Source organism: Oratosquilla oratoria, chromosome 21 (genome assembly GCF_046742065.1).
Source record: "Oratosquilla oratoria isolate Oo_2021 chromosome 21, ASM4674206v1, whole genome shotgun sequence".
Lineage (NCBI taxonomy): Eukaryota > Metazoa > Arthropoda > Malacostraca > Stomatopoda > Squillidae > Oratosquilla > Oratosquilla oratoria.
The window spans coordinates 12,165,351-12,190,944 of record NC_134797.1 but is presented as its reverse complement, the minus strand read 5'-3'; the positions used below and the strand labels follow the sequence as shown (position 1 = coordinate 12,190,944).

General features: G+C 37.8%; 1 protein-coding gene across 1 annotated transcript in view; it reads left to right on the top strand.

The window, feature by feature from the left end:
- The first annotated feature begins 24,878 nt into the window (after window positions 1-24,878).
- Window positions 24,879-25,594, top strand: part of LOC143037013 (putative glutamate receptor) — a 4,314-nt gene continuing 3,598 nt past the window's right edge. The window contains exon 1 of the mRNA XM_076205117.1: window positions 24,879-24,938. Coding sequence (XP_076061232.1) covers window positions 24,879-24,938 — 60 coding nt within the window. The remainder of the gene's footprint in view (window positions 24,939-25,594) is intronic.

Below are 25,594 nucleotides of genomic sequence, written 5' to 3'. Positions count from 1 at the left end.
ATATTACGTGGTGGTACTGGGGGTCTGGATTGTGGTGTCCCTGCTACGGGATTGGGGTGAACACTTGCGGAGGGGTTGTATGGACTGTGAGGTGTATGAGGTGTTGGTGTTACTGGTGGTTGTGTGTTATTATGCATTTGCATTAAGTGTCGTATTGTCCCCTGTAGATGAGACATTTCCCTGTTCATTTCGCCAATCTGTTGTTCTAAATCCCTTACTTGTGAACAAGCTTCCTGATGGGACTGTGTAAAATTTTGTGTTTCTGTTTCTGTTTGTTGGACTTCCTTTTCCAATTGATTGAACTCCACAAAGGAGTCGTCCACATCATTAGGCATCATGTTTCCAAGTGTGCTTTAACCACTAAAATAAATCTTAGAAAGGTGAACATCTAACATAAGACATATCTGTTCAATAACAATACTTGAGACATGCAAAGTATAAATCATGACAAAGATCAAGCTTAAAAACAAATTAAAGAAGTTTCTACTACTACACTATGTGACCTTCTTCACTGTAATTAGGTCTCGTGGGTAAGAGGAATCAATAGCATAAGCTAAAGAATCCAAACACGCTGCCACCATTCTATCGCGGCGAAACGCGACAGACATATCAATACATCAAAATACCATAGGTTCCGATCAACACTGGTTCAGTTGATAGAGATTGCAACGCTCCCTCCGGGTAAGCGATCATCTTTCCGCTGCTCCTTGTGTCAATGACACACAAACCGAAGGATGAGGGTTGGTACTGGACCGCAGATTAGTCGTCTGGTAGGACATGGGGATTGGGTATGTGGGTCCTAGTCCACTTTTCCATTCTTGGTTGAAAGGAAACTCGATCTTTTCTCTGTATTTATTCTTCCAGAACTTCCATGAACTTCCCACACCAGGGAAGGGGGGGGGTGTTGCAAACTTGTGTTCCCTTTCAATAGTACATTTTACTCCAGGACTGGTTCCCTTTGTGAAGGGATTATTTCGGATTATGATTTAGCAGCCTGGGTCGGCTGTCTTGAAGTTTTCGTGGCTTCTCCAATATGCCACGTAGCTAGACTAGTTCAAACAATGAGCCCTTTCTTTACCCTTCGTCCGATAGCGAGATTAGGACTTAATGTTTACGTAGTAACATTTTTTTTCATCATTTGTTAACGAATCCAGTTCTTTTTATGGATTTCTTTATAATTAATTCTAATCATTACAATAGTAAATTAACAATATTAGAGCTGGATGATGAATCAATTTCTAAGTATTTCCAAAATTTTAAAGGGGTAACTTTTACCCCTGACACCAATACAAAAAGATATCACAAAGCAACTGAGTATGATGAGGATGCTCCTAGCCACATGCATGCTTGGGAAGCTGTTCACAGCTCATTCACATTTTAGCTTGTTATGCAGATATTTTCTTTAGAAAAAAAAATCAGTTAATTATTCAGTTTCAAGAAAAAATCGTAGTGGAGAGTTGATGGTGGAGATGTGTCTCGAAAGAGAGTTGATGATAGCAAATACAGTATTTAGGAAGAAAGTCAAGCCTATGTATGCATGGGAGAGGGTGGTGGTAGATAGAGCATTAATGGACTATATAATGGTAACCAGGAGTACAGTAGGAAAAGTTAAGGATGTACATGTTCTAAGGGGAGAGAATGGGGGAATATCAGATCATTTTTTTGGTTGAAGTTAAGTTGAGAGTGGAGAAAGAGGAAAAGGGCAGAAGGTAGGGAGGTACGTAGAGTGAACTGCTTAAATGAGAAAGAAAAGGAGTATAAGAATAAGCTGAGAGAGGAGTGGGAGTGAAGGATAGAGTAGAACTAGGAGTGGAGGAATGGGGATGGTTCAAGGAGGGAGTCATAAGGTGTGCAAAGATGTGGAACAAGGAGGATGGGAGGAAATAGAAGGAAAGGTAATGAGTGGTGGGATGAGGAACCAAAGAAGGGTGTAGAAGAGAAGAAGCAGGCTTTCATAGATTGGTTACAAATTAGGACGAGGGAACCATATGAGAGGTACAAAGTAAAGAGAAGTAAAGCATAAGATAAAGGAGGCAAAGAGGAGAGCAGATGGGAAATGGGGTAAGAGTATGACAGAAAATTTTGAAAGTTATAAAAAGATGTTTTGGAAAGAAATTAAGAGAGGAAGAGGAGGTGAATCAAGTAGAGAAGAAAAGGTAGAAGGTGTAGATGGAGTGATGATATTGGAAGAGAAGGTAGTGAGAGGAAAGTGGGCAGAGTATTTTAGGGAGTTGCTAAATGTGAAGGAGGATAGGGAGGGAAAGGTAGTTGCAGTGGGAAGTGCTAAGAAAGTGACCGTAATGAGTGAGGAAAATGGAGGAGAAATAAGGAAAGATGAAGTGAAGGCAGCTGTTAAGATGATGAGAACAGGTAAGGCACCTGGGCTGGATGGATGCCATGTTTGTTTAAGAGAGGGTACAGTACTGGAGGAGTGCCTGTATAGTTCCACTTTACAAGGGAAAAGGGGACAAATGTGAGTGTAGTAGTTTCAGAGGGATCAGCTTGTTAAGTGTAGTTGGGAAGGCTTATGGGAGGGTTTTGATTGAGAGGATTAGGAGAGGAACAGAGGGAGTAATTAATGAGGAACAGTGTGGGTTTAGGACAGGTAGGGGTTGCGTAGACCAGATTTTTATGGTAAGACAGATATGTAAGAAAGCTATAGGAGAAGGTAAAGATGTTTTTTTGGGCCTTTATGGATCTGGAAAAGGCTTATGACAGGGTAGACAGGAAGGCACTGTGGGAAGTTTTGCAGATATATGGGATAGGAAGAAAACTGTTAAGAGCAGTCAAAAGTTTTTACATGAGTAGTAGAGCTTGTGTTAGGATTAGAAATGGAGAGAGTGAATGGTTTGAGGTAAATGTGGGACTTTGTCAGGGACATGTTATTTTACCCTGGCTGTTCAATATGTACATGCATGGGGTTGTGCAAGGGGTGAATGCAAGGGTAGTGAGTCAGGGATTGGAGATGGTTAAAGAAAATGGAGAAAAGTGGGAAATAAGCCAGTTGCTGTTTGCTGATGACACTGCGCTTGTAGCATGATCAGAGGAGAGATCGAGGAAGATAGTAACAGAGTTTGGGAAGGTGTGCAAAAGAAGGAACCTGAAGATAAATGTGGATAAAAGTAAGGTGATGAGATGTCAAGGGGAGAAAGTGGCAGCAGATTAGAAGTGAATATTAAGGGAGAGAGACTGGAGGAAGTGGATAGTTTTAGATACTTGGGTGCGAATGTGGCAGGAAAGGGAGGAGTGGGGGTGGAGGTAGAATGTAGATTGTGGGAAGCGAATAAATGCCTTGGTGGATTAAAAAGTGTAATGAGAAATAGACATTTGGGAATGGATGCTAAGAGGAAATTGTATGGAGGAGTGATTGTGCTGACAGCACTGTATGGGGCAGAAACATGGAACATAAGAGAGGAGTTTGAATGTGTTTGAGATGAGGTGCCTGAGAAGTATGATAGGGGTTACTAGGCTGGATAGAGTGAGATATGAGGTGAGGAGAATAGGGGTGGAAAGGGAACTGGGAGATAGGGTTGATGAAAGAGTATTAGGATGGTTTGGACACATGGAAAGAATAAGTGAAGAAAGATTAGTAAAAGAGGTGTGGAAGGCAGAGGTAGAAGGAGTGAACATGAGGGGGCGACCTAGGATGAGATGGATGGATGTGGTAAAAGGGACATTGGGAAAGAGGGGAATGTTTGTTGAGAAAGGACGGGATAGGACAGAAGATAGGGGTGAATGGAGAATGGCTGTGTATGGATGATGATGTGATGCATGAGGGGGAGTGGATGGGGGATGAGGGAGTATGTATGAGAAATAAATTGATGGAGCCTAAATGGATTTCTCCCCATCTTCTCCTTTTCTGCATGAGGGGACGGAGAGGGGGGTTCGCAAAAATTAATGAAGCAGCTTCTGTGGATGTGCTGTGTCTTGCGGCACTGCTTCTGACCCAGGACAGTGGACAAGTTGCAGGGATGACCCATAATCCAGGTGGTGCCAAGATTAGGGGGAGGGAAGAGGGTAGAGGGGAGTGGAGTATGTAGTGGTTGGAATGGATGGGAGTGGTTTCTGTCTTTGTTTTTTGGCTACCTTCTGTGTAAGGGGGAAAAAGCCTTTGGTATATGTATATATGTAGTCAGTTTACCTGTACAGTAACACCTCCCATATCTGAACTAGCATTAACTGAATCTATCATTATTACATGATTTGTGTACTGCATACCACTTTTATTCCATCAGAAATGAAAATCCCTTAAATAGTAGAGTGGAGACTGGTGGGAGTGGGGTTAATCTTAAATGGAATATTCAAATGCTATCCGAAATGAAACACTCTGTGACCCAATTAGTTCAGATATGGAACGGATTACTATACAGCAAACTTCACATGTGGGGACCCTATTAAATGGTGTTTCAAAGAATTAAGCAGACTCTAGAGATATGGAAAGCCAGACAACTTTACCATTTACATGCACTTGCTCATGGAACAAACCAGATTGATATGGATTATAATGAGGGTATATGTTACTACAAGGAAGCTAATTCTTGAGAACTAGTTATTGTGGTATCTTTTTGAGGTGGTACATTTGTGTAAAATATGTTCATATATAATTATGGGTAATGTGACTTTATCTAATTTATAGTATTCCTAAGGAATGTTGGGGTGAGATTATTGCAGTAGGTAGTGGAGGCTACCATGCATGGAAAGGTTACAAAATACACTGAACTAAACCTATAAATAAAAAATGAAAATAGTGAACTGATACAGCAGTATTTCTCAAGCCTTTTCAGACTATACCCTGAGTTACTTGGTGCCTGAACTGGTAATCTTGCCCAGATATCCAGAGGGTCATGGGTATCCTGCAAGAGAGCACAGATTAAGTGATTGACCCCTTTGCCTTTGGCCATGACTAAGAGCTCTATGACCCCAATGATCAAATTTCCCTCAGATGATAGGTTTGAACAAAATTTTGTAGCCCTTGATCTGAGCATAATCTTATCTACTCTAAAAATTTTAAGTGGATGAGGAGCTGTGCGATGACTCTTCATGCACGAATAGCTCAGATAGGAGATTTCAATGGGTTTTTATATGTATGAATTGGCCACCCTCCCTAAGGGGGAAAAAGTCCTGCAATATGGACAGCAGAGAGAATTATCACCTTACTGCCCATTTACAAACCCTGTCAATCCCTTCACCTCTGGCTGGGGGTACGGCCCTGTAGGGATGACACTCGGTCTCTAAACTGGGTCCAAAATATCTGTCACCTTCAACTATATTTCTTCCTTTTATTTTAACATATGGAAAGCTAACAACCAGGGACTGCTTCCTTTCGCCTACTACTTTCAACCGGTGACATAGAAATTGACCTACATTGAAACAACTTAACAGTTCAAAGTTTCTTCCCAGGGAGGACCGTTACCATATGCTGTGGGGCTGTGGGTTTCCAGTCTGTGAAAATCGATTCAATAATTATGATTTATACACTTATAAAATCCCTGAATCACTGACCAAAGCAACTTGAGTAACACATGAGCAAGGAAAAAAATACATACATACATATACCAAGGCTTTTTCCTCCTTACAAGGGGGGTAGCCAAAAAGAAAAAGGCATAAAATCACTCCCACCCCTTCCATCCCTGAATACACTCCACACCTCTCCACCCTCCCTCTTATCTTAGCACCTCCTGAATGACGGGTCATCCCTGCTTGGAGGGAATGAGTGAGGAAGGGCTGGTGAAGGAGGTGTGGGGGGGCGGATGTGGAGGGAGTGAACGTGGGGGGCGTCCTGGGATGGGGTGGGTTGTTGTTGTTGTTGTTGTCGTTCCCTAGACTGTCTGTCCGAGCAGTCCCGTCTCCCCAAGGAATGCCATAGCCGAATGTGGGTTTTCCCACAAATCCTTTATAGAGCGTATGTTGTGTTGTTTGCGTGCATGATTGTGTATAATGCAGTCTTCCATTATGTGTTGTATGGTATGGGGTGAAGTGTTACATCCTGGGCAGCTGTTCACAACGCGGTCATCCAGCCTCTTCTGGTAGCTTAGAAGTGCTGGGTGGTGACCGCACCGCAGTCTGGCCAAGTGGACTCTGTCCTTTCGTGGGAGAGAGGATTCAGAAGGGTGGATATCAGGGGGTCTGGCATGCAGCAGTGTGTTGTCTTTCAGTGTGTTAATGGAGCAGTGAGTGATATGATTATGAATATGTTTCCAGAGGCTGGTATTTGGTGGTTGTGGAGGAAGAGAAGAGAGTATCTGTGTGTGATAAAGGTCTTTGGGTGTTGTTTTAATGTTTCTTGGTGTGTGTGGGTGTTCTGCTATGTAGTGTAGCGGGTGTAATGTGTTTGTGGTGGCTGCGGCAAATGTTTGTGTGCCTCTCATGTCGAGGTGGTCCTTGACTTTGAGGACTTTTGTTTCATGGTGTAAATGGTCTGTAGGTGTTGTATTTGTGCAGCCTGTAATTGTTTTTAGGGCTTTGTTTTGTATGATTTGAAGGGTGTTGTGGTGTGTCTCACTGAGATTAGGAGCCCATGCAGGACTCGCATAATTCAACACTGAGCGTATGCATTGTTTGTATATTGTTGTATTAGTTTCTTTGTTTTGTCCAAATGTTGTTCCAGTGATTGACTTAAGTGCGTTAAGTCTGGGTGTGCATTTGTTTTTTATATTTGTGATGTGTTGTTTGAAAGACATGGATGGAACGTATGGGGTGGGTTGATGGGGTGGGGGGGGCTTTGGGGAGGAGGGGGGTGTCTGTTGAGGAGGGACGGGGGGGGACGGGGGTGAGTGGAGGGTGGTTGTGTATTTACCTAGTTGTATTTTACGGGAAGGGGAGCTATGCTCGTGGGTTCCCGTCTTCATATCTCATTTTATCTAAACTATTTTTAAATTCATGTATTGTTTTTGCACACACCACTTTCTCATCTAACTTGTTCCAACTGTTTATTACTCTGTGAGGAAAGCTGTTCTTTTTCAAGTCTCTTCTATAGCTGTCTTTTTTTATTTTCTTTCCGTGTCCTCTTGTATTTCTGTTATCCCATTTTATCAGATTCTCTCTATCAGTAATTTCTATGCCTTTCATGATTCTGTAAATAGCTATCAAATCTCCTCTCTCTCTTCTTTGCTCTAGTGTCTGTAGTTCAAGTTTTTCTAGTCTCTCTTCATATGATAGTTTTGAGAGCGTTGGTGCCAGTTTTGTAATTGCTCTTTGTATTCTTTCAAGTTTTTTTTATACATTTTTTTGTACTTGGTGACCATATCGTTGCTGCATATTCCAATCTTGGTCTTATCAGGGTGATTAGGATTTTCCTCACCATTTCTTCATCCAGGTATGTAAATGCCACTTTGATTGTTCTTATTAAATTATAAGTTTCTCCAAAAATCTTATTTATATGTTTCTCAGGTGACATATTATTCATAACAATGACTCCCAGGTCCTTCTCATTTTCTACTTTTTTTATTCCTTCCTCTCCCAATTTATATGCTCCTGTTATTCTGTTTTTGCTTTTTCCAAATTCCATTATACTACACTTTTTTGTATTGAACTCCATCTCCCACTTCCTACTCCATTCCTGTACTATATTTAGATCTCTCTGTAGTGATTCACAATCTTCTTCAGTTTCCACTCTTTTCAGTAGTTTTGCATCATCTGCAAAGAAGCTCATATAGCTTTCTATTCCTTCATCCATATCATTAATATATATAGCAAACATTATTGGGGCCAGTACTGTTCCCTGCGGAACACCGCTTATTACTTCATCCCATTTTGAGTGCTGGTTTCTTATCACTACTCTCATTTTTCTTTCTTGCAAAAAGTCTTCCATCCAATTTAGTAGTTTGCCCTGTATTCCTCCTTGAGTTTCTAATTTCTTAAGCAACTTCTTATGTGGTACTTTGTCAAAAGCTTTCTTTAGGTCTAGAAATGCACAGTCCGCCCATCCATCTCTTGTATTATATCTATTAGCCTTGAATAGAAACATATTAAATTGGTGACGCATGATCGTCCTTGTCTGAATCCAAATTGCCTTGGATTTAACACTTTGTTTTTTTCTAAATCTGTGTGGATGGTGTTGTGATTGCATGAGGTGGAATGGGGGGTGAGGTAGTGTGTGTGAGCAGGGTTTGGCGCAGCCCGAAAGGATTTCTCCCCGACTTCTCATTTTATGCAATGGGGGGACGGAGAGGGGGGGTCGCCGATTTAATGAAGCGGCCTTGCTGTGAGGAAGAAAATGAGAGGCAATTAAATGTTATCCATGGGTCAATTCGTTGTGCCTTCATTGGACGTACACTCATAATATAATTTAGAATTTCCATCAAGTCTACGATGAATTTTAAAAACAAAAATGATAAGTAACTAATCAAACAGAGAGAAAAATGTTTATGAAGAAAAAAAAACGAAGCAGACTAATATGTATCAATCAAGTCTAAAAAAAATAAATGATCTGGATCGTCAATATGAAATAATAAAAAAAAGTAACTAAAATAGGTAGAAAATGTGTTTATGAAGATATAAATATGGCAAAGGCTAATATACATTTATTATGTCTGAACAAATATCGCCGTAAAATGTTCGGGGTTGTAAATATGGATGATCAATGAAAGGTTCTATGATCGAATACAAATCGTTTAGCAACAATTCCCTTTTGCAACACAACTGTGCCGCCTTTTGTAGATTTTTTAACAGCGATTTCATACCCCCAACGTCTCGGATGTTATAGTTCAAAACTATTTTTGCTACGATAACGTATTTGTTAGGTATTTCTATTCTGGTTAAAACAGACGATCCCATTCTATCAAAACGACGACTACAGCTGAAGAAATATTTTGGCTGTAGAAGCAAGTTTTTACGAAATGCGTTTCCTTGTCGCAAGAATTCGAATAATCTCGAGTTGACCCCTTTTGTGCCGGGTGACACCTACTTCCTCATTCTCTTCCGTGGCACCCAGCCTCACTCAGTAGCGAAGGAGCTGAGCGAAAGAATGTGTCGTTTGAAAAATACACAAAGCTAAATGGAACGAAATAATCGAATTACTTCGTAGGGGGTCGAATCACTCGAATATAAATTTTCATTAAGAATTGATGGCACATATTAACGTTTTTTTTAACAACACTGTTAACACCACATATGCTCTATGAAAGGATAATTCTCTGGTAATATCACATGTTCATTTATAATCTCATCGTATTTTTTTCTCGAAAATAAAAGTATCGAAAGTGCAAATCAAAGGCGATTTTTTTAACCTTTGTGGTCAGACTCTTTCTGGATATAAGAACACCCGGCCAGTCTGACAACACAGTCTTCAGTGATTCTCCCAAACTTCAGTGAAGACTGACACCTGTTTTTTCAGTGCGGGGTGACAACATACAGTAAGTGAACTTCTTCCGTTCAGTGTCACTTTTCCTTTTGTTCTGATTGTCGCCAGACTATTTCATTCATCACTGTCGCACCCCGTCCTCATAGAAGGGGGCTGTACCCCCTAGAAGGAGGGTGTGAGAGAACAAACCAGCGATCCAAGTTTCTTTTCTTTATTACTTAATTATTAGTGTGTGTATTTACCTAGTTGTATTTACCTAGTTGTATTTTACGGGAAGGGGAGCTATGCTCGTGGGGTCCCGTCTTCATATCTCATTTTATCTAAATTATTTTTAAATTCATGTATTGTTTTTGCACACACCACTTTCTCATCTAATTTGTTCCAACTGTTTATTACTGTGTGAGGAAAGCTGTTCTTTTTCAAGTCTCTTCTATAGCTATCTTTTTTTATTTTCTTTCCGTGTCCTCTTGTATTTCTGTTATCCCATTTTATCAGATTCTCTCTATCAGTAATTTCCATGCCTTTCATGATTCTGTAAATAGTTATCAAATCTCCTCTCTCTCTCCTTTGCTCTAGTGTCTGTAGTTCAAGTTTTTCTAGTCTCTCTTCATATGATAGTTTTGAGAGCGTTGGTGCCAGTTTTGTAATTGCTCTTTGTATTCTTTCAAGTTTTTTTATACATTTTTTTGTACTTGGTGACCATATCGTTGCTGCATATTCCAATCTTGGTCTTATCAGGGTGATTAGGATTTTCCTCACCATTTCTTCATCCAGGTATGTAAATGCCACTTTGATTGTTCTTATTAAATTATAAGTTTCTCCAAAAATCTTATTTATATGTTTCTCAGGTGACATATTATTCATAACAATGACTCCCAGGTCCTTCTCATTTTCTACTTTTTTTTATTCCTTCTTCTCCCAATTTATATGCTCCTGTTATTCTGTTTTTGCTTTTTCCAAATTCCATTATACTACACTTTTTTGTATTGAACTCCATCTCCCACTTCCTACTCCATTCCTGTACTATATTTAGATCTCTCTGTAGTGATTCACAATCTTCTTCAGTTTCCACTCTTTTCAGTAGTTTTGCATCATCTGCAAAGAAGCTCATATAGCTTTCTATTCCTTCATCCATATCATTAATATATATAGCAAACATTATTGGGGCCAGTACTGTTCCCTGCGGAACACCGCTTATTACTTCATCCCATTTTGAGTGCTGGTTTCTTATCACTACTCTCATTTTTCTTTCTTGCAAAAAGTCTTCCATCCAATTTAGTAGTTTGCCCTGTATTCCTCCTTGAGTTTCTAATTTCTTAAGCAACTTCTTATGTGGTACTTTGTCAAAAGCTTTCTTTAGGTCTAGAAATGCACAGTCCGCCCATCCATCTCTTTCTTGTATTATATCTATTAGCCTTGAATAGAAACATATTAAATTGGTGACGCATGATCGTCCTTGTCTGAATCCAAATTGTCTTGGATTTAACACTTTGTTTTTTTTTCTAAATATTTTACCCATCTACTTTTGATAATTCTTTCACAAATTTTTGCTATTGTACTTGTTAGAGAGACTGGTCTATAGTTGGTAGGTTCTTCTTTATTTCCTCCTTTATATATAGGTACTATATTTGCTTTTTTCCAATCTTCTGGAACTTTTCCTTCTTTCAAGGAACTGTTTAGTATGCTATGTATTTTGTCTGCCAGTTCATTCCTGCATTCTTTCAGAATCCAGTTTGCTATATCATCTGGTCCATGCGATTTTCTGACATCAAGATTACTCAAGTGTGTCAATATTTCATTCTTTGTTACTTCTATTTCTTCCATAGGGGGGACTTTCTCTTTCCATTCCATCTCTTCAGGTTGTATGTTCTCCCTTGTAAACACTGATTTAAAATGTTTGTTCATAATTTCCGCCATTTCCATTTCCTCAGTGTATTCAACTCCCCCTTGTCTTAATTTCTCCAAGTCTTGTTTGTTTTTCAGTTTATTGTTTACAAATCTGTAGAATAGTTTTGGTTGATCTTTACACTTTTCTATGACATCTTTTTCATATTTTCTCTTTTCCTCTCTGCACGTTTGTACATATTCATTTCTATAACCGGTATATATTTTCCATTTTTCAGGTCTTCTGTCTTTTTTCCATCTGGTCCAGGCTTTGTCTCTTTTGTCTTTTAGCTCCCTACAACTTTTGTTGTACCAGCATTTTACATATTCTTTTTCTTGTTTTTGTCTTGGGACATACTTTTCCACTCCTTTTTTGTAAATTTTTGTAAAAATATTCCATTTCTCTTCCACTGTTGTTTCTTCTTTGTATATTTCTTCCCAGTTTTCTTGTTGAAAGAATTCTCTTATTTTATCAAAGTTTGTTTTTTCATACATCATTCTTCCTTTTCTATATTGCTCATTTCTTTTCCTATATTTTTCTTCATTAAGTTCCAGTTCAATCAATATGTGGTCACTTTTACTTATTGGTGTTTTATATTCAATCTTGTCCACTATTCTAGGTTCAGATGTAATTATTAAGTCTAATCTTGATGGTTCTTCTTCATTTCTATACCTGGTGTTCCCCTGTATCCATTGTGTCATTGTATGGTCAGTAATCATCTCAAGTAGAGCGTTTCCCCATGAGCCGTCTCCACCCTTTACTGTCATTTCTTCCCAGCAGATTTCTTTGCAATTAAAGTCGCCCATCATAACTATTCTTCCTCCATCTTCCATTATTTTATTTAATGTTATCTTTGTGTCCTCTAACATACTTTTATGTTCACTCTCCTCCCATGAGGCTGTTTTCGGAGGCACATAATTTATCACAAATTTTCTGCTCTTCTTATCTCTGTCTTCCACTTCTATCATAATCATCTCTACTGTATTCTTTCCATATATGACACCCTTCACGTTTATATCCTTCTTAGTCAGGAACATAACTCCACCCCCTTGCTTTTTCTCTCTGTTTTTAATCCAATAATTATATGCATCATGTCCTACACTGTTGAGTGGTAGTGGGCCTTTTAATTTTGTTTCTACAATTCCCATTATGTCCGGTTCTTTTTCTTTCAAATAATCATTCAGCTCATTCAATCCTGTTATCAATCCATCTATATTTGTGTAAGACACTCTTAGTTTTCTGTCACTTCCATTGTGTTCTCTGTTTCCCTTTTGTTTTTCTCTTGTATGTCGAACTGCCTTAGTTTCATATTCACTACTCTCCAATAGAATCTCTCTTTCTCTGACTCCGTTCTGTTCTCGTTTTTTGTCTTAGCTTCAAGTCTTTTCTGCTTTTCTTCCTCTCTTTCCTCTTTATTCATTTCCCTTTTTATCCATACTTTTTCATATTGTTCACTTGTTGCTAGTTTCCCTGTTTTGGATAAGATATTCTCTGCCGTCGTTTGTGACCTGAATTTAATCTTAATTGGTCTGGTCTTATCTGTACTATACTTTCCGAGCCTGAATTTTTCCTCAATTTCCTTCATAATTTCTGGTTCATCTTCCTGAACTAATTTTAGTAAACTGCTTACTTTTTCATTTTCCTCATTGGTTCTTGAGGTTCTATCTGGGTTATGTTTCTCTTCCATTCCTAATATAATTATACATTTCTTTTTGTCAGCTAAGTCTCTTACTATATTCTCCTTCTGTCTCATTACTTTAATAACTGAGTCTTCAGTTTGTTCTCTCATTTGCTGTTTAATTATATCAGTAAATGCAACTTTACTGTTTTCTTTTATCGACTTCCATCCCTCTCTGTTTTCTTTACTATTCTTCTTCAATTCCTCATTCTCCACCTTTACTTCTTTTAACTGTCTTTTCAGGTTTTCTATTTCATCAGTTAAGTTTTTGTTCGCCTTCTCTAGTTCTTCCAATATTTCAACCCTTCGTATAATATTGTTAACATGACCGAACCTACGCTCCAAGTCCTCGATCATCTTATCGACCTTCTCTTCTAGTCTTGTCAGTCGGGAGGGGTTTGTGTCCCCCCCACCCTCTTTAAATCCCTGGAAAATATTCTCATCACTTTCTACTGTATTGCTCTTATCTATACTTCTAATCTTTACATTTTTATTAGACATTTCATCGTCGTCGGGGGGCCTTTTGTTTACCTTTCGCCTGTCTGTCTGGGCCAAGTCTACTCCTTCCTCATTTCCTTCCATTTCCCTCAGTAATCCCTCCCCTTCTCCTCTTTCCCTACTTTCCTACTACGCCACGAGCAATTTCCCCCCCCCCCACCCTGTAAATACAATAGGCACTTCTCTTTGCGTTGGGATCCACAATACTTCAATTTTCTTCAGAACGTCTTCTAAGCCGTCCGTTCGTTGAAGTGTGTGTGTGTGTGTGTGTGTGTGTGTGTGTGTGTGTGTGTGTGTGTGTGTGTGTGTGTGTGTGTGTGTGTGTGTGTGTGTGTGTGTACTCTTTAGCGGGAGTTTCAGAATCTGGGCTACTGACCACCTGGGCCTTTGAGCAGTCGCCGAGCGCCTGTCCTCTTCATTGTCTCCCAAGGCTTGAGGATACCTCGGTAATGATTGGCACCTCTTGTTGCGAAGTGCGGAGTAGGCCCAACTGAGCCAGCCGAGATAATTGGTTCTTGAGCAGCTGGCACGGCGGCGGCAGCTTCTTGTCAGTCGCGAAAGCCGGGGCAGGCCTAGCCGTGCCAGTTAGACATCACCACTAATCAGGACAGACCCGCCAAGGGCCGTAAAGGGCCCTTTACTACGGCAGTTGCTGGGGGCCCCAGAAGGGGAACAGGTACTGACACCAAAGCAGGTGCCCCAGGGCATTGACATGCCCCGGAATGGTGCCGCAGGGGGGCGGCGGTTGGAACCACGTGGTATCTATCCCCGGCCTGCTCCGATGGAACCGCTCCGCCAAGGATCTGTAATGAGACTCGAGGACACGAAGGCGTCCCACATATCTATCAGGAAAAAATAAATTAGCAACTGCTCCGTATGCCCTACAGGTCACCGCGACGCTGTAGCCTAACTCTCCCAAGCACTCTAGCCCTATTTGTTAGTAAGTACGAAGTGAAGCTCGTAGTCTGTGATAGAAAGTACTAAAAACTATTAATCCACTTATAGTAGAAATGGGAAAAGCTACTCCAATGTTTATTGAGTGAGTGCAAAGTCACACTAGTAGGCGCCATAGGTACTAAAAATATATTTACAGTATGGATGTTAAAAATTACATAACTAGGATACTCTATTAAAAGTACTTAATGATACTTTATGCGTTTGTAGTAAAGATGTTAAGAATTACATGCACACCTTTTGTGAGCGAAGACTATAGATGGTCCATCGTACTTTCTCTCGTTATTGTTCATATATTGTTCCCCATCCTCAAAATCACGTTCATGTACCGGGTACACACGTTCCACATTTTTGTTCTCCACGGGTGCCATGCGCTCTTCAACCTTGACCCGATCGGTGTGGCTAGAAACCTCTCTGCCTGTTCTAATATTTCTGAGTTTGTACACAACCTCACTGATTTTCTCACCACGCGGTACGGGCCGTCATAAAGAGGTAGCAGTTTCCTCAGCACGCCTTGCTTTGGTGCGGCGGGGATGTAGACCTGTTGACCCAATGCCATTTCCTTGTATTTTGACCTAGGGCGATACTTTTAACGTCCTGCTGATCCCTTTTTTAAGAATAACTGACAACGGTGGAAGGCCTTGTTTGTAATTTGGCAAGTCCGTGCGTTAAAGTTGTCAACGTTGTACCATGGTCTTTGCTCGTTAAAGAAGTGAGGCGAATCTCGCACAGTTCGGTGGTACGCTGAATTGTAAGCAAAGACTCCCAGAGGAAGCATGACATCCCAATGTACCGGGTTTTCCAAAGTTAGGCTTCTTAGAATTTATACTATCGTCCCATTTACCCGCTCAACGAGACCGTTATTTGATGGATGATACGGTATTGTCGCCCGCTTATCAACATTCAGAAGTGTGCATACTTCTTTTAATCACTTCCACCATCTGTTATGATTTGTTTTTGGACTGCGTGAATACTGATAGGATGAATGACGAAGGCTTGAGCTATTTTTTTTTTTTTTTTTTTTTGGCTTCCTTACTTCTCACTGGCACCGCAACGAGAAATCTTGCGAGCACATCAATGATCGTAAGTATATATTTGTAACCCTCGGAAGTGGTAGGAAATGGTCCGACCACGTCTAAGTGAGCCCTTTCGAATTATTCCAACACATCGGGGAATCGTTGTAAAGGAACCGGTGCATCCCGCGAGGGCTTGCACTTTGCACACACATTACAGCTCTTCCCAAATGTCTTAGCGTCGCGATCCATCTTCATCCGTAGGCGCTCCAAGGTTGCTCTATGACCCCCCATGACAGGAAAGGGGGAAGCAATGTCCGAGGCGTAACGGGATCTCAGTAAGATAGTCAAGTACAACTACTCTGTACTGTTTCTGCTCATAGACATCAGTGACAGTGTAGTATAGTATGCCATCTGGCATTACAGAAATCCATTATATCCGGAGATGTCCCAAGAAAATGGAAGCTAGCTAACGTTACTCCCACATTAAAAAAAAGGACAAAAAGAAACCAAATGGCAACAGGCCTATAAGCTTGACTTCAACCGTAGGAAAAATGACGGAAACTATCATCAGAGATGCTATTGAACATCATTTAGAAAGTAACTGTTTGATAAATGATTGCCAGAATGGACTCAGACGGAAACGTTCTTACGTGACTAACTTACTCAAACTCTACAACGCAGCCATCTCGAATTATGACAAAAGAAACAATATAGATTTAATATATCTAGACTGCAAAAACTTTTGATACCATCCCCCACGAAAGACTACTTACTAAATTAGTTTCACACGGAGTAAGTGGTAGCCTATTAAGTTGGACTAGAAATTGGTTGAATGATCTAAAACAGAGTTGTTTTAAATGGCAAAACTTCTAGATGAAAATATGTTACGAGTGGAGTTCCTTAGGGTTCCGTTCTTGGGCCACTTCCATCCATAGTATATATAAATGATATAGACAACGGACTAAAATTTACTGTCTCCAAATTTGCTGATGATACAAAAATATGCGGAATGGCAAATGTTTATTTAAACCAATTAGATATTCAAGAAGATTTAGATAAATTACAGCAATTGTCTGAAAAATGGCTAATGAAATTCGATGCAAGTAAATGCAAGGTAATGCATATAGGTAAAATAACAGCAAGTACAATTACAAGTTATTTGGAAATTCGCTAGCAAAAGTGGATAGTGAAAAGGATCTCGGCGTAATTATCAGTAACAATCTCAAATCATCTAAGCAGTGTATTTCAGCCTCTGAGAAAGCAAATCAGATTCTAGGACTGATTGCTCGATCTTTTGACTTCAAAAGTCCATCTCTCATTAACAAGCTATATAAATCGTTAGTTCGACCCTTATACGCCCTACATCTGTCCAATTAGCTAATTGGCATTGTTTCTCAATCATGTCTGCCCACGTATGTGCATCTGGATAAACAGTACATTTCGGATGTTGATTCACTTAACTAATTGCGCTATCAAGAGGATATAAGTTAAGCACATCCTATAAGCAATATAAATAAATTATGCTCAACTTATATCCCTCTTGATAGCGCAATTGGTTAATTCACTGTGTTTGTTACGTATGGGCTAAGTTCGAGTCCTCAGCCCGACAGCGTATCAGTTTCCGAATATGCTTCCACCGAGCTCTTGTTAATCTCAATCGTGTTTGCAAAGAATTAAAATGGAAATTTTTAATGTGGTTGATAAGATGAAAATTTACATATATATTCACTTTTTAACTGCTGCCAGACAATAATATTCAGATAAGAATCCTCCTGCCCTCCCTAGCCGTTTGTTTGCTTGTTTGTTTGTTTAATTCCTTTCAAGAGTAACTCTATCTTATACATCTAACTTTGTTAGTGTCATGTGATTCTATTCAGGTCAAGAAACATTTGACTGTCAAAATAAAAACTTTCCAATTCGATTCATTCTTTAAGTGATGACGTCAGTCACATCAGTTCAAATCCGTTTACTATCCTGGCTTATCTCTCCTATTCGCGTCCGTGTGTGTATTAAGTTTTGGCGAATGATGAGCTTGCAACGTTGCAACCCTTGCAACCTCCCCAGTAAGGAGGTTGGTACAGAGGAGGTCCTCTGAGATAGGGCGTGGAATTTATGTATATGGAAAGAAGAGAAGAGGAGGAGGAAGATAAGAGGAGGAGGAAGAGAAGAGGAGGGGAGGGTAGAGGAGGAAGATACAAGAAGAGGACTCTTTCCTCCTTACTAAAGGAATGTTAAAGTTCAACGACAGTAGGGAATAAGAAAACAAAGATAAATTTAAGGTGAAGAGAGGTAGATATTATTAATTATCATTACAAATTATCACAAGGACATTTCATAACAACATTTTATATTGTAAAGCATAGATAATTCCTTGTTTAGTAGTTAGGCAAATATATATGTGTGTGCGCAGGTACACACAGACACACACACAGGCACACACACAGACACACACACACACACACACACACACACACACACACACACACACACACACACACACACACACACACACACACACACACACACACACACACACACATATATATATATATATATATATATATATATATATATATATATATATTATATATATACATACATAGAAATGTATATATATATATAAATATATATATATATATATATATATCTGAATAGAACCCCAAGGTTGAATTTTATAGCCTCGATAGCGTGGTTGGTAGAAACATAGACTTGTTAACATACAAGTCCTGGGTTCATGTCCGGGGACAACTGTCGGAATTATGTCATATATATATATATATATATATATATATATATATATATATATATATATATATATATATATATATATATATATATGTATATATATATATATATATATATATATATATATATATATATATATATATATATATATATCATCTTCCCCTTGCTTAAGGGAGATAGTGCTTTAATGTGATTCTCTCCAGGCGTGTGTGAGTAAACCTCTTGTTATATGCAAACAATTATATAATTATTTTTCTCCTACCCACAGGAAGGCACCCAATGCAACGACGAAAGTTCTTCTTGCTGTCGCTCCTGTGGATCTTGCCCCTTTCCGGTGGCAACAACAACAGTAGCAGCAGCAGGATTGGCTACCACTCCTCCTCCTCCTCCTCCTCCTCCTCTTCCGCATTCCCGAAGGATCGCTGTCTGCGCGTTGCCGTCGGAACAGTCAGAATTCTCTTTTATTTATTAATTTATTTATGTGTATATTTATCTATTTAATTTTTGATATATTTAGTAATATATATATACATTATATATATATATATATATATATATATATATATATATATATATATCTATACCGATATGTGTGTGTGTGTGTGTGTGTGTGTGTGTGTGTGTGTGTGTGTGTGTGTGTGTGTGTGTGTGTGTGTGTGTGTGTATTTACCTAGTTATACCTAGTTGTATTTTACGGGAAGGGGAGCTATGCTCGTGGGGTCCCGTCTTCATATCTCATTTTATCTAAACTATTTTTAAATTCATGTATTGTTTTTGCACACACTACTTTCTCATCTAACTTGTTCCAACTGTCTATTACTCTGTGAGGAAAGCTGTTCTTTTTCAAATCTCTTCTATAGCTCCTGTTATTCTGTTTTTGCTTTTTCCAAATTCCATTATACTACACTTTTTTGTATTGAACTCCATCTCCCACTTCCTACTCCATTCTTGTACTTTATTTAGATCTCTCTGTAGTGATTCACAATCTTCTTCAGTTTTCACTCTTTTCAGTAGTTTTGCATCATCTGCAAAGAAGCTCATATAGCTTTCTATTCCTTCATCCATATCATTAATATATATAGCAAACATTATTGGGGCCAGTACTGTTCCCTGCGGAACACCGCTTATTACTTCATCCCATTTTGAGTGCTGGTTTCTTATCACTACTCTCATTTTTCTTTCTTGCAAAAAGTCCTCCATCCAATTTAGTAGTTTGCCCTGTATTCCTCCTTGAGTTTCTAATTTCTTAAGCAACTTCTTATGTGGTACTTTGTCAAAAGCTTTCTTTAGATCTAAAAATGCACAGTCCGCCCATCCATCTCTTTCTTGTATTATATCTATTAGCCTTGAATAGAAACATATTAAATTGGTGACGCATGATCGTCCTTGTCTGAATCCAAATTGCCTTGGATTTAGTACGTTGTTTTTTTCAAATATTTTACCCATCTACTTTTGATAATTCTTTCACAAATTTTTGCTATTGTACTTGTTAGAGAGACTGGTCTATAGTTGGTAGGTTCTTCTTTATTTCCTCCTTTATATATAGGTACTATATTTGCTTTTTTCCAATCTTCTGGAACTTTTCCTTCTTTCAAGGAACTGCTTATTATGCTATGTATTTTGTCTGCCAGTTCATTCCTGCATTCTTTCAGAATCCAGTTTGCTATTTCATCTGGTCCATGCGATTTTCTGACATCAAAATTACTCAAGTGTGTCAATATTTCATTCTTTGTTACTTCTATTTCTTCCATAGGGGGGACTTTTTCTTTCCACTCAATCTCTTCAGGTTGTATATTCTCCCTTGTAAACACTGATTTAAAATGCTTGTTCATAATTTCTGCCATTTCCATTTCCTCAGTGTATTCAACTCCCTCTTGTCTTAATTTCTCCAAGTCTTGTTTGTTTTTCAGTTTATTGTTTACAAATCTGTAGAATAGTTTTGGTTGATCTTTACACTTTTCTATAACATCTTTTTCATATTTTCTTTTTTCCTCTCTGCACTTTTGTACATATTCATTTCTATAACCAGTATATATTTTCCATTTTTCAGGTCTTCTGTCTTTTTTCCATCTGGTCCAGGCTTTGTCTCTTTTGTCTTTTAACTCCCTACAACTTTTGTTGTACCAGCATTTTACATATTCTTTTTCTTGTTTTTGTCTTGGGACATACTTTTCCACTCCTTTTTTGTAAATTTTTGTAAAAATATTCCATTTCTCTTCCACTGATGTTTCTTCTTTGTATATTTCTTCCCAGTTTTCTTGTTGGAAGAATTCTCTTATTTTATCAAAGTTTGTTTTTTCATACATCATTCTTCCTTTTCTATATTGTTTATTTCTTTTCATATATTTTTCTTCATTAAGTTCCAGTTCAATCAATATGTGGTCACTTTTACTTAATGGTGTTTTATATTCAATTTTGTCCACTATTCTAGGTTCGGATGTAATTACTAGGTCTAGTCTCGATGGCTCTTCTTCATTTCTATACCTAGTGTTCTCCTGTATCCATTGTGTCATTGTATGGTCAGTAACCATCTCAAGTAGAGCGTTTCCCCATGAGCCGTCTCCACCCATTACTGCCATTTCTTCCCAGCAGATTTCTTTGCAATTAAAGTCGCCCATCATAACTATTTTTCCTCCCTCTTCCATTATCTTGTTTAATGTTATCTTTGTGTCCTCTAACATACTTTTATGTTCACTCTCTTCCCATGAGGCTGTTTTTGGGGGCACATAATTTATCACAAACTTTCTGTTCTTCTTATCTCTGTCTTCTACTTCCATCATTATCATCTCTACTGTATTCTTTCCATATGTGACACACTTCACGTTTATATCCTTTTTAGTCAGGAACATAACTCCACCCCCTTCCTTTTTCACTCTGTTTCTAATCCAATAATTATATGTATCATGTCCTACACTGTTGGGTGGTAGTGGACCTTTTAATTTTGTTTCTACAATTCCCATTATGTCTGGTTCTTTTTTTTTCAAATAATCATTCAGCTCATTCAATCCTGTTATTAATCCATCTATATTTGTGTAAGACACTCTTAGTTTTCTGCCACTTTCATTGTGTTCTCTGTTTCCCTTTTGTTTTTCTCTTGTATGTCGACTTTCTTTAGTTTCATATTCACTACTCTCCAATAGAATCTCTCTTTTTCTGACTCCGTTCTTATCTCGTTTTTTTTCCTTTGCTTCAAGTCTTTTCTGTTTTTCTTCCTCTCTTTCCTCGTTATTCATTTCCCTTTTTATCCATACCTTTTTATATTGTTCACTTGTTGCTAGTTTCCCTGTTTTGGATAAGATATTCTCAGCCGTAGTTTGTGACCTGAATTTAATCTTAATTGGTCTGGTCTTGTCTGTACTATATTTCCCTAGCCTGAATTTCTCTTCGATTTGTTTCATAATTTCTTGTTCATCATCCTGAACTAATTTTAGTAAACTGCTTACTTTTTCATTTTCCTCTTTGATTCTTGTGGTTCGATCTGGGTTATGTTTCTCTTCCATTCCTAATATAATTATACATTTATTTTTGTCTGCTAAGTCTCTTACTATATTCTCCTTCTGTCTCATCACTTTAATAACTGAGTTTTCAGTTTGTTCATTCATTTGCTGTCTGATTATGTCAGTGAATGCAACTTTGCTATTTTCTTGAATTTTTTTTCCAACCCTCGTTGTTCTCCTTATTATTCTCCTATAAGACTTTATTCTCATCTTTTACTTCTTTTAACTGTTTTTCTAATTCTTCAATTTCCTTAGTTAAGTTTTTGTTCGCCTTCTCTAGTTCTTCTAATTTTTCAACTCTCCGTATAATATTGTTAACATGACCGAACCTACGCTCCAAGTCCTCGATCATCTTATCGAACTTCTCTTCTAGTCTTGTCAGTCGGGGGGGGGGGGTTGTGTCCCCCCCACCCTCTTTAAATCCCTGGAAAATATTCTCATCACTTTCTACTGTATTGCTCTTGTCTATACTTCTAATTTTTACATTTTTATTAGACATTTCATCGTCGTCGGGGGGCCGTTTGTTTACCTTTCGCCTGTCTGCCTGGGCCAAGTCTACTCCTTCCTCATTTCCTTCCATTTCCCTCAGTAATCCCTCCCCTTTTCCTCTTTCCCTACTTTCCTACTACTCCACGAGCAATTCCCCCCCCACCCTGTAAATACAATAGGCACTTCTCTTTGCGTTGGGATCCAAAAACTTCAATTTTCTTCAGAACGTCTTCTAAGCCGTCCATTCGTTGAAGTGTGTGTGTGTGTGTGTGTGTGTGTGTGTGTGTGTGTGTGTGTGTGTGTGTGTGTGTGTGTGTGTGTGTGTGTGTGTGTGTGTGTGTGTGTGTGTGTGTGTGTGTGTGTGTGTGTGTGTGTGTGTGTGTGTGTGTGTGTGTGTGTGTGTGTGTGTGTGTGTGTGTGTAATCCTTAATGAATTTTATTTGTTGTAAATCCTTATTTGTACTACGGCATAGCGCAATCTTTACAAGCAATCAGGCAAAAATATTTATTTGAGTTAAGATATAATTCTCATCTCGGAAAGCAGTTTAGAGCTGGGCTTCTTACTATAAAAAAATAAAGAACATTTTACATTTTCTTTGAAAAATATGAAGATTTATTCATTAATGAAGTGATAATGTAAAACATGCAAAATAAGGGAAATTTGAAAAAGAATAAAAAACAATCTAAAACAACATATCAAAACAAAATAATTACGATTTTACGTTACAGTTCCGTCGTAACGCAGCATCCTCTTTATTAGAAATTATGAAAAAAAATATATTGGGAAGATAAACACATATAGCAAATTTACAAAACTATTTCTAAATAAAGCTGCCTATATCTCGTGGTCATCTTACCAGTAACTCTTTATTAGAAAAAAAATAAAATAAAACAAGGCTAGTCTAGATTAGTTTTTGGCTACGTGGGTTAGGTTAGATGTGGTTTAGTAGGATAGGTTACCTTAGGTTTGGAAGTTGGGTCAAATTTAAGAGTGACAAAGAAAACAAAGCCTACCTAATTTGGGTAGACGTGATTTAGAGATATCCTGTCGTCAATTTCCGTTAATTCTATTTTAACCTTTTCAATACGCGTCAAGTTCTCACGGTTAGCATCACCTGGCTGATGCACGATGATTCGATGATGCACCATAATACTCGTGTTGTAAAACATCAAGTTACATCACTATTAATAACCACAGAAAATATGAACAAGCCAGTTCAGAATTTGGGGGTCACTCAGATACAACTACAAAATAAATATAAAAAAGACTTCAACGCTGGCACCCTCATATACACACTCGTGGCTCATGACGCCTATGAAGACGTCATCGTATGGATGAGGTAAAAACCAACACCATCGCCTTGCATATCACGGGAGGAGGTAGAGGAAGGGACACAAGTTTATTACTATCATGAATTATTAATCATAATCATCATCATCATCATCATCATCATCATCATCATCATCATCATCATCATCATCATCATCATCATCATCATCATCATCATCATCATCATCATAATTATTATTATTATTATTGTTGTTGTTATTGTTGTTATCATCATCATCATCATCATCATCATCATCATCATTATTGTTATTATTATTAGTATTGTTATCATTATTATTATTATTATCAATATTATTATTATTATTATTATTATTATTATTATTATTATTATTATTATTATTATTATTATTATTATTATTATTATTATTATTATTATTATTATTATTATTATTATTATTATCATTATCATTATTATTATTATTATTATTATTACTATTATTATTATTATTATTATTATTATTATTATTATTATTATTATTATTATTATTATTATTATTATTATTATTATTATTATTATTATTATTATTATTATCTTTATTATTATTATCATTATTATTTTATCTATGTTATTTCTTAGTCGATGATATTGTCTTTATTGCTGTTATTTCCTTTTTTTGGCAAATCAGGAAAATTTATACAGTAGACGGTTCGGTGATTAAATCGATGATATTTCAACTCGACTAAAACGGCCCTTATTATTGTCACAATACAGAAATTCAATCAGAACCGTCAGCAAGAATTATTGTAAAGGGCAAAAAATGTAGGGGGGAGGAAAAATCAAAGATATTATACATAGATTATGGTTTAGTATAGGGTTATATCAAGATACACACGTCAAATCAGCCACATCAGTATGTATTTACATTATCTGTACGTGTGTATGTGTACATCAAACTAACCAAGGCGGCTAAGGAAACAAAAAATTCACTTCTGAATTACAGACTCGCAATCGAAAATCAATCATACACTGATATTCTATAACTTAATAATTTCATTATATTAAACGTAACGACAGGCAACCGCCTTCCCCTTTCGAGCGCACATGCTTTCAGTACTATTGCATTTCCTAACATCACAGCTCCATTAACATCATCTTATAATATTTGTTAACAAATACAATCACAGAAATCAATATTAGATCAAATATTTGGTCTGTTTATACATTAAAAATTATGGAGTTTTTCTTTGTAAGTGTGAATGACAAAATACTTATCAAAGATTTTGAAAGAAGTTGTTTACCTCTTGGATAAAATATATTCTTCAAATTACTTTCACTAAAGACATTTTTCCACTAAAACAAAATAAATTCCTTTTCACTCTCTCACTTTCTTCTTACTTTGATAGATATATGATGTGATGTTTTTCTTCCTAACAGATGAAAAATTAACACATTGTTTTCCTTTTCATTGCTAAACTCGAACTCAGACGTTTAGCTTCGATTAAGGGGGTTTTACACGGTTAAACATGTTGGCCAACACGTTTGACAACACGATGTTTGAGAGTATGTTTGAACATGTGAAAGGGGTAAACACGTTGGACCAAGGTGTTGGACGGATTTTATATCTAGTCTGACTTTTGTGGGCGGAGCTTGCCCGTTCATAAACGTCTGAGAACGCATCAGTCTCCAACCTTAATACATACTCAAATCTCACGGAGGTAACATCTATATAGCAGCTCCTACAGTGACAGACTTGCCGATTATTTCCAAAATGAATGACATGTGCGCCGTTAAGGACAAGGAAAGGGAAATTATGGTAGATTTCATTGACATGTATAGGAAGCATATGGCATTGTGGAAAGTGAAATCGAAAGAATAATCTAATAGGAATTTAAGAAATAAAGTTATAGAGGAAATGCATGGAAATCTAAAAGAATTTGACCCTCAGTGCACGCGGGATGTATTGAAAAAAAAAGTCAACTGTCTTTGTAGTTCTTTTAGAAGGCATGACAAGTTTCTGGTATAATCCTAGATAAGGTTCTAGTTGCGATGAGAGCTGAAAATTTCAACTCTTGCAGAGATCCGTCCATTGCTAAAAAAACGCAATGTTGTTCTGAGCCGTTCATGAGGGCTAGTGGACTTTCTCATAACGGTGTCTTTACAATCAATGAATGGAGTGACCAAATTCAAAAGTTCTAAATATGTTGATACGTCCATGCGCATATAATTGCGCCAATCATCT